This window comes from Porites lutea, unplaced genomic scaffold (assembly GCF_958299795.1).
Source record: "Porites lutea unplaced genomic scaffold, jaPorLute2.1 SCAFFOLD_42, whole genome shotgun sequence".
Classification (NCBI taxonomy): domain Eukaryota; kingdom Metazoa; phylum Cnidaria; class Anthozoa; order Scleractinia; family Poritidae; genus Porites; species Porites lutea.
The window spans coordinates 12,019-26,983 of record NW_027332311.1 but is presented as its reverse complement, the minus strand read 5'-3'; the positions used below and the strand labels follow the sequence as shown (position 1 = coordinate 26,983).

Below are 14,965 nucleotides of genomic sequence, written 5' to 3'. Positions count from 1 at the left end.
AGAATTCACAGGATGCCAAACAAACGTGCAGCTGGTGACTTTGGAGTCCTGTCACCATACCTAATATCCAGAGAAAGAAATCCCTTAGATCAAAAGTTAAATATACCAGTTTTAATAAAAATTTCCAAACGTCTCATGAAGACTAGATCTCTATCGTAACTAAAAGCTAAATAAATAAATAAATAACCGGGTACACTTATTCCCTGGGCTGTCTATTAAGTTCCATGAAATGGGTAAAACAAAAATAAGGGAATAGCTAAAACCTAATTACTGTTAAATAGCGTTTCATCGTTGTTGGCGATTTTCCCCTTCCCCTTTCCTATTTCGCTCCGCTTCGTTTGGTTTATCATTCTTGAGGAAAACAATGGACTACTCGTAGTCTATGCTCAAAATAATTAAATTTAAAGTATTTACATACATACATACTTTATTGAGAATCCCTTCAAAAGGGCTTTTCAGTCACAATGTTAACTATGTAATTAAGAGAAGAAAACCTATTTAAAGTAGTTCAATTAATTAAATCCAAAATACGTTCAAAATAATTCAAAATATATTCAAAATTATTTCGTATGAAATATATCATTAAAAAGTGCCCGCTTAAAACTATCAATATCTTTAGTAAAAGTAGGTTGAGTTTGATCGTCCGGGTGAACGTAGTCCTGAATAGGACTGTTGTTGTTGACAGTGACTGACGTTTCGACAACCCGTGCGGTAGTCATCTTCAGAGTCAAAGTGAGTTGTATCACGTCAGGTGATGGTATTATACTCTAGTTTTTGATCTGATTGGTCAATTACGTCGCGATGTTATTGGTCGTCTGTCGTAATTTCGTAATTTTCCTAACAATAGATTATGATTAAGGCTGTCAAAAGCTTTTGACATATCAAGTAACGAGGCAGATTTTTCATAGATTGCTTTCAAAATGTTGTCTTTAACATTTATGAGAGCAGTTTCTGTCGAATGCATTTTTCTGTTTCCACTTTGATAAGTCGACAGTTTGTCACGGGTTGCCAAAAATTCCACAAACTGCTTGTGTGCCAGTCTCTCGCTTACTTTCGATAGGATGGGTAACAATGAAATCGGTCTGTTGTTGGCTGGTTCTTCTGAGTTTCCTTCTTTGGGTACAGGTATCACCTCGGCAATTTTCCATGCTTTAGGAAAAGCAGCCATCTTAAATGAATTGTTCACCAGTCTGGAAATCACAGGTGCGACGCTCTGACAACTGTCTTTCAGGACTCATGCTGAGATTTTATCATATCCTGGTGCTTTGTTGGCAGCTAAACTCTCAATGACAGACTTGACTTCAGTTTCTTTTACATCTTGGAACTCAAATCCTTCTGTTTCAACGTGTAGGCCAGTGTCAATGCTTTCCTCCCTAGAACCACATTCCTCACCCTAACCATATTCCCTTGTAATCAGTTTCGCTTTGTAGGCAGTAAGTTCTCCTACTGATGTAAAGTACTTATTGAATTTTAGTCTAATGGCTCTTCAAAGTACTTGGACGTTTAGCAGTAGCGCGAGACATACATCGATTTAAGATCTCGCAAGTGGCGTTTGTATTTCCCCTGCTGTTAGCTACTTCGTTTCTTACATGGATTTTTTCAGCAAGCCTCAGTTCTCGTTTCACTTCTTGTCGGAAGAAGCGATATCCGTTCCAGCATAGCTTGTCATTAGTCTGGATGGCTTTCCTATGCCACCGATCCCTGGTCTTCATGAGCAGTTTTATTTCTGGTGTTACAAACAGATTAGAGCGGGACTTGATCTTTATATGTTTGATGGGCGCGTGCTGATCTAGTAAGTCCGAGAAGAGAGAACTGAATGTTTCCACTTGGGAATAAATGTTGTCAAAGAAGTATACCATGTGCCACGGAACAAGAGAAAGACCTTCGTAAAAGCTGTCGGGTGCGTACCCAGAATAGCTTCTTGTAGTGACGTATTTGGCTTTGACTTTAGGGCGACTTATCTTCAAGGTAACATCAACTAAGTTGTGATCACTTATTGAGGACGCAATGACTGAGCAAGACTCCGCTAGGGTAGGATCGGTGGTCATAATGACATCAATTAACGAGCGCTTTGTTTCTGTAATTCTTTGTTTCTGCATTTGTGTTTCAGCGTGCCTAAACGTTAAGATTGCAAACCATTAAGCTGGATTTACTCGTCTTAAATGAAGCACGCATCGTGCTTAACTATTCTTACCCAACTGTAGTCAAGCTCTCAAAAGACCACCAAATTCCCTCCATCACGCCTCGTGTGAAAGAGCCTGGAAAGTGATCAGGATTTTTAGATGTATCCTGTAAGTTAACGTAACAAAAATATAGTTGTAAATGAATCAATATGAATATATCGGGATTACTTTATTGAACCTTTTCTCGACTACATGCTGTCAGAAGTTCCAAAAAGAAATATATATATATATATATCCACAAGAGAGAATAGTGGAAAAGAAAGAGGGAAACGCTCAGTCTAGTCCTTGGGATATGTGAATTTCGCCAAAGTTATTTTTAGAGCAGTTAAACACTTGAATTAATGGGAAGTTGGTTTCCGGGGAGGTCCGCAAACTTTTATTGAGTATTGTCAAGAGAGAATTATGGGACATTATGCTCTCTTGGTTTGTCGCAATTTTAATATTCTACATTGTTTGCTTTGAGGCAGTCGCGCGTGACCGTTTCAAACAATCGATTAAAATGTGTGGACGTCCCAAAAACTAACGGAAGTGAAATTCACATATCCCGGCCAACACCTTAACATTCCTTCTCGGTCCCTTTATTTTCTCTTGTTATTCTTTAGTAGCGTCTTCCTGCCTGTGCCCGTAAAACTGACATTTAGCAATCCTAGGAGTCCTCGTTATTTGACAGGAAGTGCCAGGTTTTGTCTAAGTGTTTTGTAATTTAGAGAAATATACATCTAGTAGGATTTTTGAAAACGAACCTGGCGAAATTTGCAACCATTTGAGTGGAGAAGGGCCAAAAGGAAGGTTTTTTGCGTTCGAAAAGGCCAAAAATCACACTGAGGAAGGAAAAGGAAAGGAAAAATAGCAAGAGCATGGAGAAAGAAAAAAGGAGAAAAGAAAACAATGATTGTTGCACTCTTAGTTTTGTGTTTCCACTTTAGTTTTGGTATTGGTTACTTCTTGACCGAAGAGGTCTATTTGGCGCTTACCTTCTCAAACATCCTGTTAGAGATACAATGTAAGTTCTTGCGCATATGTGTTCCATGAACAAAATACCGTTTTTTTTAAGATGGATGATTTTTTGAGGGTTCGAGGTCTACGAACAATATCAGTCTGAAGACTGATATATGACAAAGAGAAGTATTGAAGAGGGAGGAGAGTACTAAGAAATATTTGAAATTTAAGGTGACTCGACCCAGTTAATTTGTGAGGGTACCATCCTACTTTGAAACTCTCTGGTATCCCCAACTTTACTTTGAGCGTAAGTCTAACATATAGCATGGATAACATATAGATCAATCTACAATATAGCATAAAATTTTTGGCGATCGGAGTAAATGTCACGTGGTTATAGTGCCACGCCTCTTTAGGGTAAGAGTCGAAATTCTGCTGTTGCCGGCATTTTTTCGTGAAAATCTCTCGGCTACATATAGTGCGTATTAGTGCCTTACGTTGAACAGAGTTTCACCAAAATCGCAGACCCAATGCGAGAAATTCAGCGGTTTCCAAATTTAGGTCATAATTTATGCGAAAATGATAAGCAAACTTTACACGATCTTTACACGATGAACAGGTGAAATGGAAAATATGCGTTAAAAAAGGGGACTGAACTAAACCGAATCAAGTGGCGCCGACAAGTCTACACCAATAGGACGCTACGATATTGATCACGTATCAGTATTCAGTCCAGTGAGTGCTCAGTTTTCTCACATCTCTCTCAATATGTCAATACGAAGGGTTTAAAAAACAGAACTCTTCGTTGAAGTTGCCCCTGGCTAGCTACTGTTGACATTTTTGGTTTCGTTTTTAAGTACGGCTGATAGTAGCGACTAAATCATAAGATCGACCCAGGGAAACTAGTTTTTAACCCGCAATACGTGTCAATTTAAACTATAAAGGAGGCTCTTTAAGGCCCATTATAATCGATTTAGATTCCCAATCCTTAGATGCGGAAGACAGCAAACTGAAAGCTTAAGCTAAATCCAGAATTATTTTAACCTGAGATCAGGCCCAGTTTTAGCGGTTTTCATTCATTCACTCTAACGGCTACCGCTAAAATTGGGCCTGATACAAACTCTCTCACGTTTGTGCTCACTGCGGCCAGATTTTGGCCGTAACGCTGATTGGCTGTTGGAACAATGCCTCAGGATCTGATTGGCTGTTGAAATCAACGGAAGTTGAAAGCGCTTATTCCTCGCGTGGTTGTTTTCGTGAATGATCCGCCGTCGGCCGTAAGAAAGGTCGATTTTGCTGTCTTTTTTTATTGTTTTATGGTATTGTGGGAGGAAAACATGCCTTAATATGTGCCATGGAAATTCAGAAAATTCATATGGTTGTTCATATCTTCTCAGGATTTGCTTAATTTATGGAACTAATGTGAGTGTATCGCGGAGTTGAATCCCTGTACAAGTTATTGACCGCTAACAAGGTGCTTTTTGATTTACCAACAAACGAAAAAATAAAAAAATAAAAATACTGTCCATCTTAGAAGTGGTTTCCTTTGAAAATTTAGCCGGGAATGACTTTTCTGAAAGGGGTACGCAAGAAACCTCAATCACTAACTGTGAAGTATTAGATGAAAAACATCGCATCGCCGTTCAAGGAATTTTTGTAGGCATCATTATAAAAGCTGGTGGCGCTAGTGTTAAGGTAACAGACTTGCTGTTTGCCTTCGCTTTTTGTAAAAAATAAACCAGGAAAAACGCTGTCCTCGCTCGTTGGCTGTTTGCGGTTTGTTAATTTCGATTAATAAATTTAGCGAGCCAAGTTTTTAGACCTGCAGTAAAAGAAAAACACAACTAAAGAGAACTACAAAGTGTGTTTGTAATATTGTTTTTTCGTTTTGTTTATAGGTCAGTTGAGCATGCAGTTTTAGAAGTGTCGTTTCGTTTTTTCCAAAGTGGCAGATAATATTTACCTGGTTTTACAAAAAAATATATTTTTTTAGACGTTTGTTTCTCTAGTAAATTCGCAAATTGCAAGTGTACGCACGGGACTAAATCAGTTATGCACTTGAGAACCCGTTTGGTTTGTTCTGAGATAATATATATGTCCTTTGAAAAAGTTCGCGATATATTTCTTCAAGATTTTTAAAGATTTATGTACTGAAAATCGGGGAAAATTGTCGAGGAAAATATTAAGGCAACAGACAAATAGATATTTCAGTATTTTAAATTCGAGCGCGCCTAGCCAAAATATTAAAACTAGAACATCGTGTCGCCGTCTTTTCGAAAACTTTTTTCCTTCTACGCCAACAGAAATTAACTTCGAGATCTCCTTTAATCTCGCAAGAAGTTGAATGTGATTGTGCTGACCGTTTTATTTTTCAGTTGAAAAAATTAAAAGATAAAAGCTATTTCTGAAGTCAGGGAGTCTGCATTTTTCCCACGTATGAAAAATTTGCATACTAAAAAAGCAAGCAACGGAGTAATTTTGGCTGGCTGATTCGAATCGGCTGATTCGAATCAGTCAATCAAAAAAGTGGGCGAAAGACGTCTCGTAGAACGTTTGTATCAGGCTCTCCTTTCGTTTCGCCTTGCCCGCCGAAAATAGAGCCTGATCTCAGGTTAGAATTATTTATTCAACCCCTGTAAATAATTTCTTCTTAATGTTTGTCGCGTAAGTTTTTTCGTCTCCTCGAAAATAAATATTATAACTTGCGATCCATCTGAGAAAAAAAAATAATAATAATAATAATTTTAATCGGTTATGGCACAAAAGAGGTGTGTGTGTGTAGTCAAATTTTTTCCCCAACTATTCATTTGCAAATTTAATAAATGTCTATATAGAATAGCCGATGTAGACAAGTCATCCAGCCACTATTACAAAACGCGAGTGTCCTACCAGTAAAAAGCCTCCGAGTATAGTCACAAATTACTGAACATATTTACCCTTCCGTTTTACTTAAGTAAGCAAAATGTTTCTTAAGTTATTGAATATATACACACTTACCAATCTCCAGATCAAAATCCCGGCAAATCCTGTCAAAAGTAAGGTTAAAATAATAACAGGCCAGGTATCTTTCATGGCTTGTAAGACGCGCTTTCGTAAATGTTTTAATGTTTGCTGTTTGTCCACTATGAAAACAACACCTGGCGATTTCAAGACCTCCACGTACGTATGCCCTCCGTAAGAACCATCTTCGCTTCCTTGTACGGGAAGCGCCAGATCAGCTTCCTTGTTTACAATGGTTTTATCAAGCTGTTGTAGAGTACCAGCATTTTTTGTGAAGTTGATTTTAGTAACGGGTATTCTAACGCAAATCTGAAGTCCCTTGGACACAACTTCCTGAAAGAGACCTTTCACTCTGAATCCAGGCGAGGAGCCCTGCCCGCTTTCTTGGTTTATACCACTGTTATCGTTCGTTGCTTTCATTGCTTCTCGTGGCTGTGACGAGGCCAATCTTGTTCTGTTTTCGCTCTTTTCTAATGGCTCTTCGTCAAGCATGACATAAGGCGGCTTCTCCATCCAGGAGATAACCACCGGAGGTTCCAGGGAAAAATTTGGACCTTGAACTTCATCCACAAGACTCACATCAAGAAAATCTTCCACGGACACCGAAAAGCCAACGGACAGAACTAACAAGAAAACTACCAACAGTGTTTTTAGCGTCATTATGTTTTTCTTCTTATCTCGTTGACCTTAAAACTTGTAAATACTTAAAAGTCACTTTCCTTCCCTCCCGGCTAATAACCTTTGTAGGCTCGTAACGGGAAAAACGTAGAAAGAAACTAAAAATTAAAATGTTGCTTCCCCCATCCGGGAATTCTATCTTCATACGATAATTGAAATGGGCGGTTCCTGATAAAAGCGCATGTGCAAGGCAATGCAAGTGTCATATTCATATTCCCTTGACTTCACCCTAACTGAATTTTTAGTTTTCGAAATGCAATATGCCTCTGTTGCAAGGTTTTTCACAAAAAACAAACCAGCCATTGTCTCGATATTTATCCTGGTCTGCCATTCGAACAGAAAAGATGTTAATTTTGGCCCAGTTTGAGCTAAAAAATAATAAAAGACAGCTCAGAAAATTAACATGTTCATAGTCCAGTGTTAATTCCGTCTTACTCAAAGAAACCAATTTTGTGAATTACTTCGGAAATAATAAAACCGCCTTGTTAACTTAAACACAAGCAGGGTCTTCAAAAAATTCACCTCAGAATTTTATTTTCGCAGCTAAGTAATTACTTACGCAACAGTCCATTAATACGTTGTTTGGTTTTAAGAAGTATGTTCCTTTGTGAGACTTTTTCGTCGCGTTCTTTTTTCCTGTACAAAAATTGATGCTATACGAAAAGATCTTGCATCGAAATATAGTTCAAACTTGTTCATGGTGCCTAAAAACGTGCTTAACTATTTATCTGCAAATTGAATATTAAATGGTAGCTTACATGCTAACAGATCTTTCGCCAGTTTTGTTAAAAAGCACAGGTGTTCACGATAAACGGTTTTCGGGGAGGTATTTTCCCTCTCAGTTTCACCATCATAAATTATAAATTAACACGTTTACCTTTCAAGTTTGCCATCAAAATAAACAAATTTTCTGAAGTTTTCTTGAATTTATAAAATGAAAAATTCCGAGAATGTAGATGAGACACTGATCATGGTTCTTGGAGAATAATTCAGTGTTGTTGCTTCTAACGGAGGTATAAAAGTGTCATGTTAATTTGTTGAGCAGCCAGTTTGCAACAACGTTCAACTCGGTTGGCGGTGAAAATTATACAGTGCACTTAATTGTTTAATTGTTTGCTTAAAAGGTTCTATAGTCTCAAGTAACTTGCGAGCAGACGGGCTATATTTTTCCGCGGTATAAACTGCCTTGCGAGAGTCGAGCAGTTTTCAGAAAGCTTGCATGTATTTAACCGCTTAACCGGTGATTTTTCATATAGGCTTTTTTTTTCAATTTTCACTCTTTGACTAAAATATACACCTAACTGCAATAACATTGTCATAGAAAAATTCTATGAAAAAAAATAAAAACTGATATGAAAAGGCAAATAGGAACTAATTAGGCTCACCGGTAAACCACTATGGGGTGAATTTATTTGCAACACTGACGCGCACCGCCGTCGCATTTGCAAATTGTTTTTCAGTTGTGTTTTTGCGTCTGGAAAAAGAAAGTCTCCTCTGGCTTTGTTACACCTGTCTCTAAAGACGAAAGAGGCGCATTATCATCGAAGCACGGCACAATACCTCTTTAAATTTTATGTGAGCAGAAGCTATAATAATTTTTCAGGCACAGTTTTATGGTTTATTTGCTAAGAAATGTAGGTTCAGCAGCAAGTTCGTCCGAATGTTATGACGACACCTGAAGAACGCTTCTTATAAAGGCAATAAAGGCTGAATTACCCACTTAGTTCTTCTTTACAATGTTTTGAAAAAGTCATAAAAAAGTTGCCTTAGTTAACAGCATCATTAGCTATTATCTTGGACGGTTACTATCATTGTCTTATGCCGACGGGTGTTATTTCCTGCACAAGAAACATCGATGCATACATTCGTAGGTGATAATATTGTACATGTATTTTAGGGAAACACTGTTATCATATATAGCCTTACGCCTACGCAAATGAACACCACTTCTCTGTGATCTTAAATTAGCGTTTAAACATTATAAGGAACGTCCTTTCCAATTATACGAACGGGTAACTAGTCACGCGTTTGTAAAGAAATGGTGGTGCTCCGTTATGTAACTGTAAATCAAAAAAGCATAAAAATTGACATCATTTTAGAGTATTGTGAATTGGCCACGCGTACTAAGGGATTCGCTAGCACATAACTTATTAAAATTAGCGGGGCGGAAACGTAAGAGGTGATTGTTTTGTTTGTTTGTTTGTATGTTTGTTTGTTTTTTGCCACCAAACTATCTCTAATCTGCCTGCAATTCACAGAGACTCTCGCAGAGATGTTAGGTATACTGATAAAAGTTTTATTTTATATGTACTCAGCTTCTGAAGTCCATATTGAGGTCTACAATGCTTTCATTAATGAAGAGTCGATAGAAGGAGTGATGGAGGAGGTGTTCACAGCCATGGAACATATCAAGAAAAGGAAAAATCCATTATTATGTGTTGTCCATTTCTTTGAAGTGAAGTGAAGCATGGCTATGGAGTGGTTTTTCAGAAACAATCCCTTGTCGGAAGACAGCAAACTTGAAAGGTGCATCAATGATGTTTTCCAGTTTGTAGTCAAAGATGATAAATATGCTAATATTTCCAATTTCCTCGATGACATTGTAATATATTCTCACCAGGGCTACCCACAAACAAAGCCTCAAGGATGTTATAAGATATGGGAAAGGCCAGCCCGAGGCGGAAGTGAGTAGGTAGCTACCTGGAGCGTAGGCGCTATCATCGCTGCGGGGAGGAGGGAGGGGCGCACTTAGCTAAACCTCCTCAAACGCCGTGGAAAGGACTTTTGAGGTTATAAAGGACTGACCGCACCGGAATAAGATTATATAGCCAAAAAACGTGTCAAAGGTTGCATAACCATTCTCATGCTAAAATTCCAGGGGTTTGGAGTCACGTAACATGCTGAAATTCACCATTGTTTGAAGGAATCCCTGGTGAGAATAGAGTTGTGATACTAATTATACGATACAAGCCCAAACACAGGTAACATTCAATAGACCTTTTTCACGATTCCCACCATATTTGCATGCGCTTTAGGACTGATAGGATAGAAGTAATGTCACATGTGTTTTCAGGGAGCAAACACATGATAAAATTTGCCAAAGTAGTTAGGTAGTTAGATGTCCACAATAGGCCACTTCCGAGGTCCAAAACCCTCACTTTCAAAATGAGGCTAGGTGCACAACTGTAGAAGGCCTAAATGTAATAAACGACCCTAAATGTAATAAAGTCCTAAATGTAATAACATTTTGTCCTAAATGTAATAAAATCTTAAGTTGCAAATGACCGTTATTACTCAAATAAGCGCCGCATTTGCGGGGTTAATATGCGCCGCGGCGCTTATTCGCGTAAAGACGGTACTAAGAGTTACTACCATGGTTTTAAGCGCCGCCCTCAAATAAGCGCCGCATTTTTAGAGAAAAAATTTCATAAGCTTCGGTACATTTCCTTGCACTATGTAACTTGACGTTTACAAATAAATTGCTTGTAAAGGGACGAAATAAAAAAAAAATTGTAAGCCTTAAAAAGTTTTTCATACTTCATTTTTGTTAAAGAAATTTATTGCAAAAACCGTGGACGAAGATCCTGTTGCTTGTCAACGTTGGATCTCTAGAAAAGAGATCTAATCAGCTAAAATATTAAGAACCAGAAAAGAGAAGTCTAAGGGCCTGTTTACATGGAGGTGGGGGACCCCAGGTAGGTGAGGTAACCCGCTTTGGTGGGTAAACCTCCTGTTCACATAATCTCTCATTTTAATTTGATTACGTTCACATGATAGGTGGGGTGACCCGCCGCATGTTACCTCACCTATCTGGGGTCCCCCACCTCCATGTAAACAGGCCCTAAAGACTACTGCACAGCTGGTAACAATGTTTATAAATAACTAAGATAGTACGCGCGCGCTCTGATTGGCCGAGAGATGTGTTTGCATGAGAGCATGTAAACATGGGTGGAGTCAAGATGTTTTGCTCTTCGCGCGCTAATCACACAAGCATGAATTTTAAAATGTTTTTGAGTTGAAAACTCCACAAATTTGCTTTATTTACCCATTCCCTCGTCGGATGAAACTTGGAAAATCTTTACAAACATGCTGTGCGAACATTTTTTCGCTTAAGCTGACATTTTAAGCGAGAAAAACTCTATTTTGGAAAGCATCTTTATATTGCAAAACAAGAACTGATTACACGTACATCAAGCTCCGTGTACAAGACTTCGCGACTGGTAAGAGTTTTTCTTTTAATCAGTAACCTAAACAAAGAGTTTTTCTTTTTTCTAGAGAAAGTTATTTTATAAAAGCAATAGAAAACTTTTTTCCAGTGTTTGCATAGCCTGATATAAACACTCGAGGGGTTGGAAGAACTCTTGACAGTCAGACAGTCAGACTTCGTCTCGGGTTTGCAAAACTGTCTCGAATTCTCCTAACCCCTCGAGTGTTTATATCATGCTATGCAAACCCAGGAAAAACGTTTTCCAGTTGCTTGAATATTGCTTTTTTAAAAAATACTGTTACTTTTTCATTTACAAGCAATTTATTTGTAAACGTTAAGTTTCACAGTCCATAAGGAAATGTACCGAATTTACGTGAATTAGCGCCGGGGCGCTTATTAACATTTTTTAAAAAATGCGGCGCTTATTTGAGAGCGGTGCTTAATACCATAGTAATACCGCTTAGGACCGTATTTATATGTATAAGCGCCGCGGCGCTAATTAACCCCAAAATGCGGCGCTTATTCGAGTAATTACTGTAATTGGCAAGTTAAGAGTTTACTACATTTAGGGCAAGTTGTTATTACATTTAAGACTTTATTACATTTAGGGTCGTTTATTACATTTAGGCCTTCTACAACAACCTTTCTTGTGAAAATGAGTTTATTTGCACGAGAATGAAAAATGATTTCCATATCAAAGGCTGAGCACGTACCCTCGTTTTGAAACAGAGGCCCAGGGGAACTCGGAAATGGCCTATTAGTTTACATTCCCTGTAAGCTATTATTATTATTATTATTATTATTATTATTATTATCATTATTATTATTATTATTATTATTATTATTATTATTATTGCTCAAACGAGCCAGATGAATAATCCAGAAAAACTTTGGTGAGGTTTGTGAAATGCTCCCTGAACTGTTTGCGTAATTACAATAATTCGGGTCAACCTAATTCAGATAAGAAAGGAATGATAAAAAGACACCTAATTCAAGGCCCTTGTTCCAGACAGCACCCCGTTCACACGCAAAAGCGTAATGGTTGATATCCATACCAATCTCAGGTCAAGAGGAGTCAAAAACTAAACCCCTTTTATTTTGATGGTGCATAACGTACCTAAATAGCCTGTATAACTTAGAATAAGTCAATATTCCCCCTCCGGGAAACAAGTCATACTCAATTAGCGCAAAGCCAAGTGAACATGACGTCATTACCGGGAGCTGTAATTGCTCATTTATATAAGTAGTCATAGAAGGATGATTTACTCCTTGTCGATGCCCTCCCTTACCTTCCGTGTGCTTTCCCTCTATTAAATATTCATAAATACCTTCCTGCATACTAATTAAGTGCCTTCCGTGTGCCTTCCCGCATACTAATAAGTGTCTAGTCAGTTACGTCACCCCTTTACTAAAGCCTGGCTAAAGATGCGTTCCTCCATACATAATAAGTGGATAGTCATTTCTTGCCTTCCTACGTACTAATAAGTGGATAGCCGTTTACATGTTAATAACTGAACTTTTCAATAGAAAAAAAAGCTTTGCCTAAGCTTTCTCGGTATCTTCTAACCTTGATTGGCTCATGTTAAATCTAGTGTGCGTTCAAAACAAAAGTGGACAGAGTTTGAGCGCGCTATCTTTCTTGCAATCGCTTTGCTAGGACAATTTATTGGTTGTGTTCGCTTGTTTCACGCTCCGTTAAAGTCAGCTAATTATGCGAATTAGGGAACGGTGCCGACATTTGCATTCAAATTAGTTCTATAGTCAGACCCAAGGGACAGTCTTGCCTTATTATTATAAAAATACAAAACAATAAATAACTTATAATAATATATAGATTTAAGGCCTGTTTACATGGAGGTGAGAGACCCCTTGGGTCCTCCAGGGGTCTGTGTAAACAGGCCCTTAGCGAGGGCTAAAACCGAAGCTCCCATTAATAAATTTATAATTTAAATCAAACAATAAACTGATAAATACGCAGTTATTTCCAAGTTCGTCGGTGATATCAAGGTATGATTTTAATTACAGTCAAACCCCGTTAATACGGTAAACGGGCACTGCCAGGGGCCATAGAAAGTGTCCGTATCAGAACGGGGTGCTGTTTGCTCAAAAAGAAAATGGAGTGCCAACATAGGTGCAACTTCTCCCCCCCCCCCCCCCCCCCCCCGCCCCGCCACTTTACGTCCTCGTTATTCCAGGCACTAATCTAACGATTCTAACCTTTTTGTTTAATTCTACAGAATTCCGCAAAACGAAAGCAGCAGGGACTAGAGGTCAAAAACATATTAAGTGATCTGAAATCACCAATGTTTATTACAATCGTCATTGGCCTGGGCTTAGTGTTTCTGGTATTCCTTACTGGTTATATCTGGCATAAGTATTGCAGACTTAGACGCAAGAACACGACCGAAAATACAAGCCATGCTAGTGAAGCTGGAGAATGTATGGGTAAGTGAAATATCATCATGATTGTAATAACAGCATTTATTAATAACGACAAATTGTTCATACCAATGATTAATGTCTGGTCAAAATATTATGCTTAAGTAGAATCGTCTCATTTCATTACACTGTGTGTATCCTAGATTAAACTGCTTGAAAACCTTACTAGTATCCCTGGGCGTTAGCATCACATCTTTGCAAATCTTTAAGAATTTTTCGAGCTTTATGAAAATCCTTCCCGATAAATATTTCTTGTGCATTGTTTTTCAGGTGAAAATTGCAATAGGAAATCGCCAGGTGAGAAACGTTCTTCTGTGGCTTTTGAAACCGCGCCTGCATAGAGTTTCTATTACAGCGCCGGCAGAACGAAACATTGCAAATAGAATAGTGCACCTTTTCATAGTGTTATATTAATTATAATGGTGTCTCATAAACCGCGCCCGCAGAGAGTTTCTATTACAGTGCCGGCAGAACGAAACATTGCAAACGGAAAAGTGCACCTTTTCATAGTGTTATGTTAATTGTAATAGTGTCTTATAAATGGCAACGACTGTTTAGGAAAGAGAAAATTGCCTTGTCTTCAGAGAGTCTAGAACAGAGGTGTTCTTACTCGCCGCCGCCATATTGGAATGCCAGAATACCCGGGGACTAGGCTGGATTGGATGCTTTTTCCAGATTTTTGGAGATAGTCCCTGAAATCACTGTGTATTTAGAAAAGATCTTGTACATCTACGTAACGTACTGTAGCTTGTATAGTCTGCACTATATTCTAATTTTCAAAAGAGCAAGTTAGAGTAGTTACATTAATGAAGAAAAATGGTCATAGCTATCACTGAGGACAGTATTTAGGGATATAAAGAGTTCTTAGAAAATTGATAGTACCAAAAATACCACCACACATGTAAAAGACGTCTTAACCTAAAGATGTTTAAAAAAAAAGTTGTTCAGAGTTATTGTAGACTCGAAATAGCACTCAGATAGAAGAAATACATAAAATTCATGTACCCCAAGTTCAAAGAGAACATACAAGGTTTTCAAAAGAATTGAAACAGAGAAGACACATATCGACAAGAGCTTTGAACAAGCTTTGAACTAAGAGATTTCTTCTATTTACTGAGAGGTCATATGATACCTGCTTTCGTGTGCGTAATATAAATATTATTCTTTACAGACTTAAAATACGTTGTGTGCTGGATCGTAGAAAACGATAAAAGCTTAAAGAATGTACATATAGGCGTTCAAATGTGGAAAATTAGGTAAATCTGTTACATGTTTTTTAACTGCAAGTCAAACCAACAAAACAAAATGAAAAATGATCGCGTGACATAAAGTATGACGTCCCGAAAACTATTTTCTTAGTTCTGGCGCAGGTAAAAATTCACGCTCCTTTTTCAATTCCTTTTCTTTTAGCTTTCGACAGCAAAGCTGCAATCCGCAGTAAAGATGTTTGACGTTCAACTTAAGCAACAATTAAACGCCTAAAATTAGAATTTTTATATAATAAGAGGGCAACTAGTCT

General features: G+C 38.0%; 1 protein-coding gene across 1 annotated transcript; it reads right to left on the bottom strand.

Moving 5' to 3' along the window:
* Positions 1-5: 5 nt before the first annotated feature.
* Positions 6-6,782, bottom strand: LOC140925458 (uncharacterized). Its single transcript, XM_073375411.1, has 3 exons — positions 6,120-6,782; positions 2,195-2,289; positions 6-60 (listed from the first exon to the last, which is right to left on the bottom strand). The coding sequence occupies exons 1-3, from the start codon at positions 6,780-6,782 to the stop codon at positions 6-8; spliced, it is 813 nt and encodes a 270-aa protein (XP_073231512.1).
* Between the last annotated feature and the right edge of the window lie 8,183 nt (positions 6,783-14,965).

Excerpts from the sequence above, each read along its gene's own strand:
- LOC140925458 (XM_073375411.1), bottom strand. The coding sequence starts at position 6,782 with ATGACGCTAAAAACACTGTTGGTAGTTTTCTTGTTAGTTCTGTCCGTT. Across the intron at positions 2,290-6,119 it reads GGATTTTGATCTGGAGATTG|GATACATCTAAAAATCCTGA; the intron begins GTAAGTGTGTAT and ends GTTAACTTACAG. Across the intron at positions 61-2,194 it reads GAGAGCTTGACTACAGTTGG|GTATGGTGACAGGACTCCAA; the intron begins GTAAGAATAGTT and ends TCTGGATATTAG.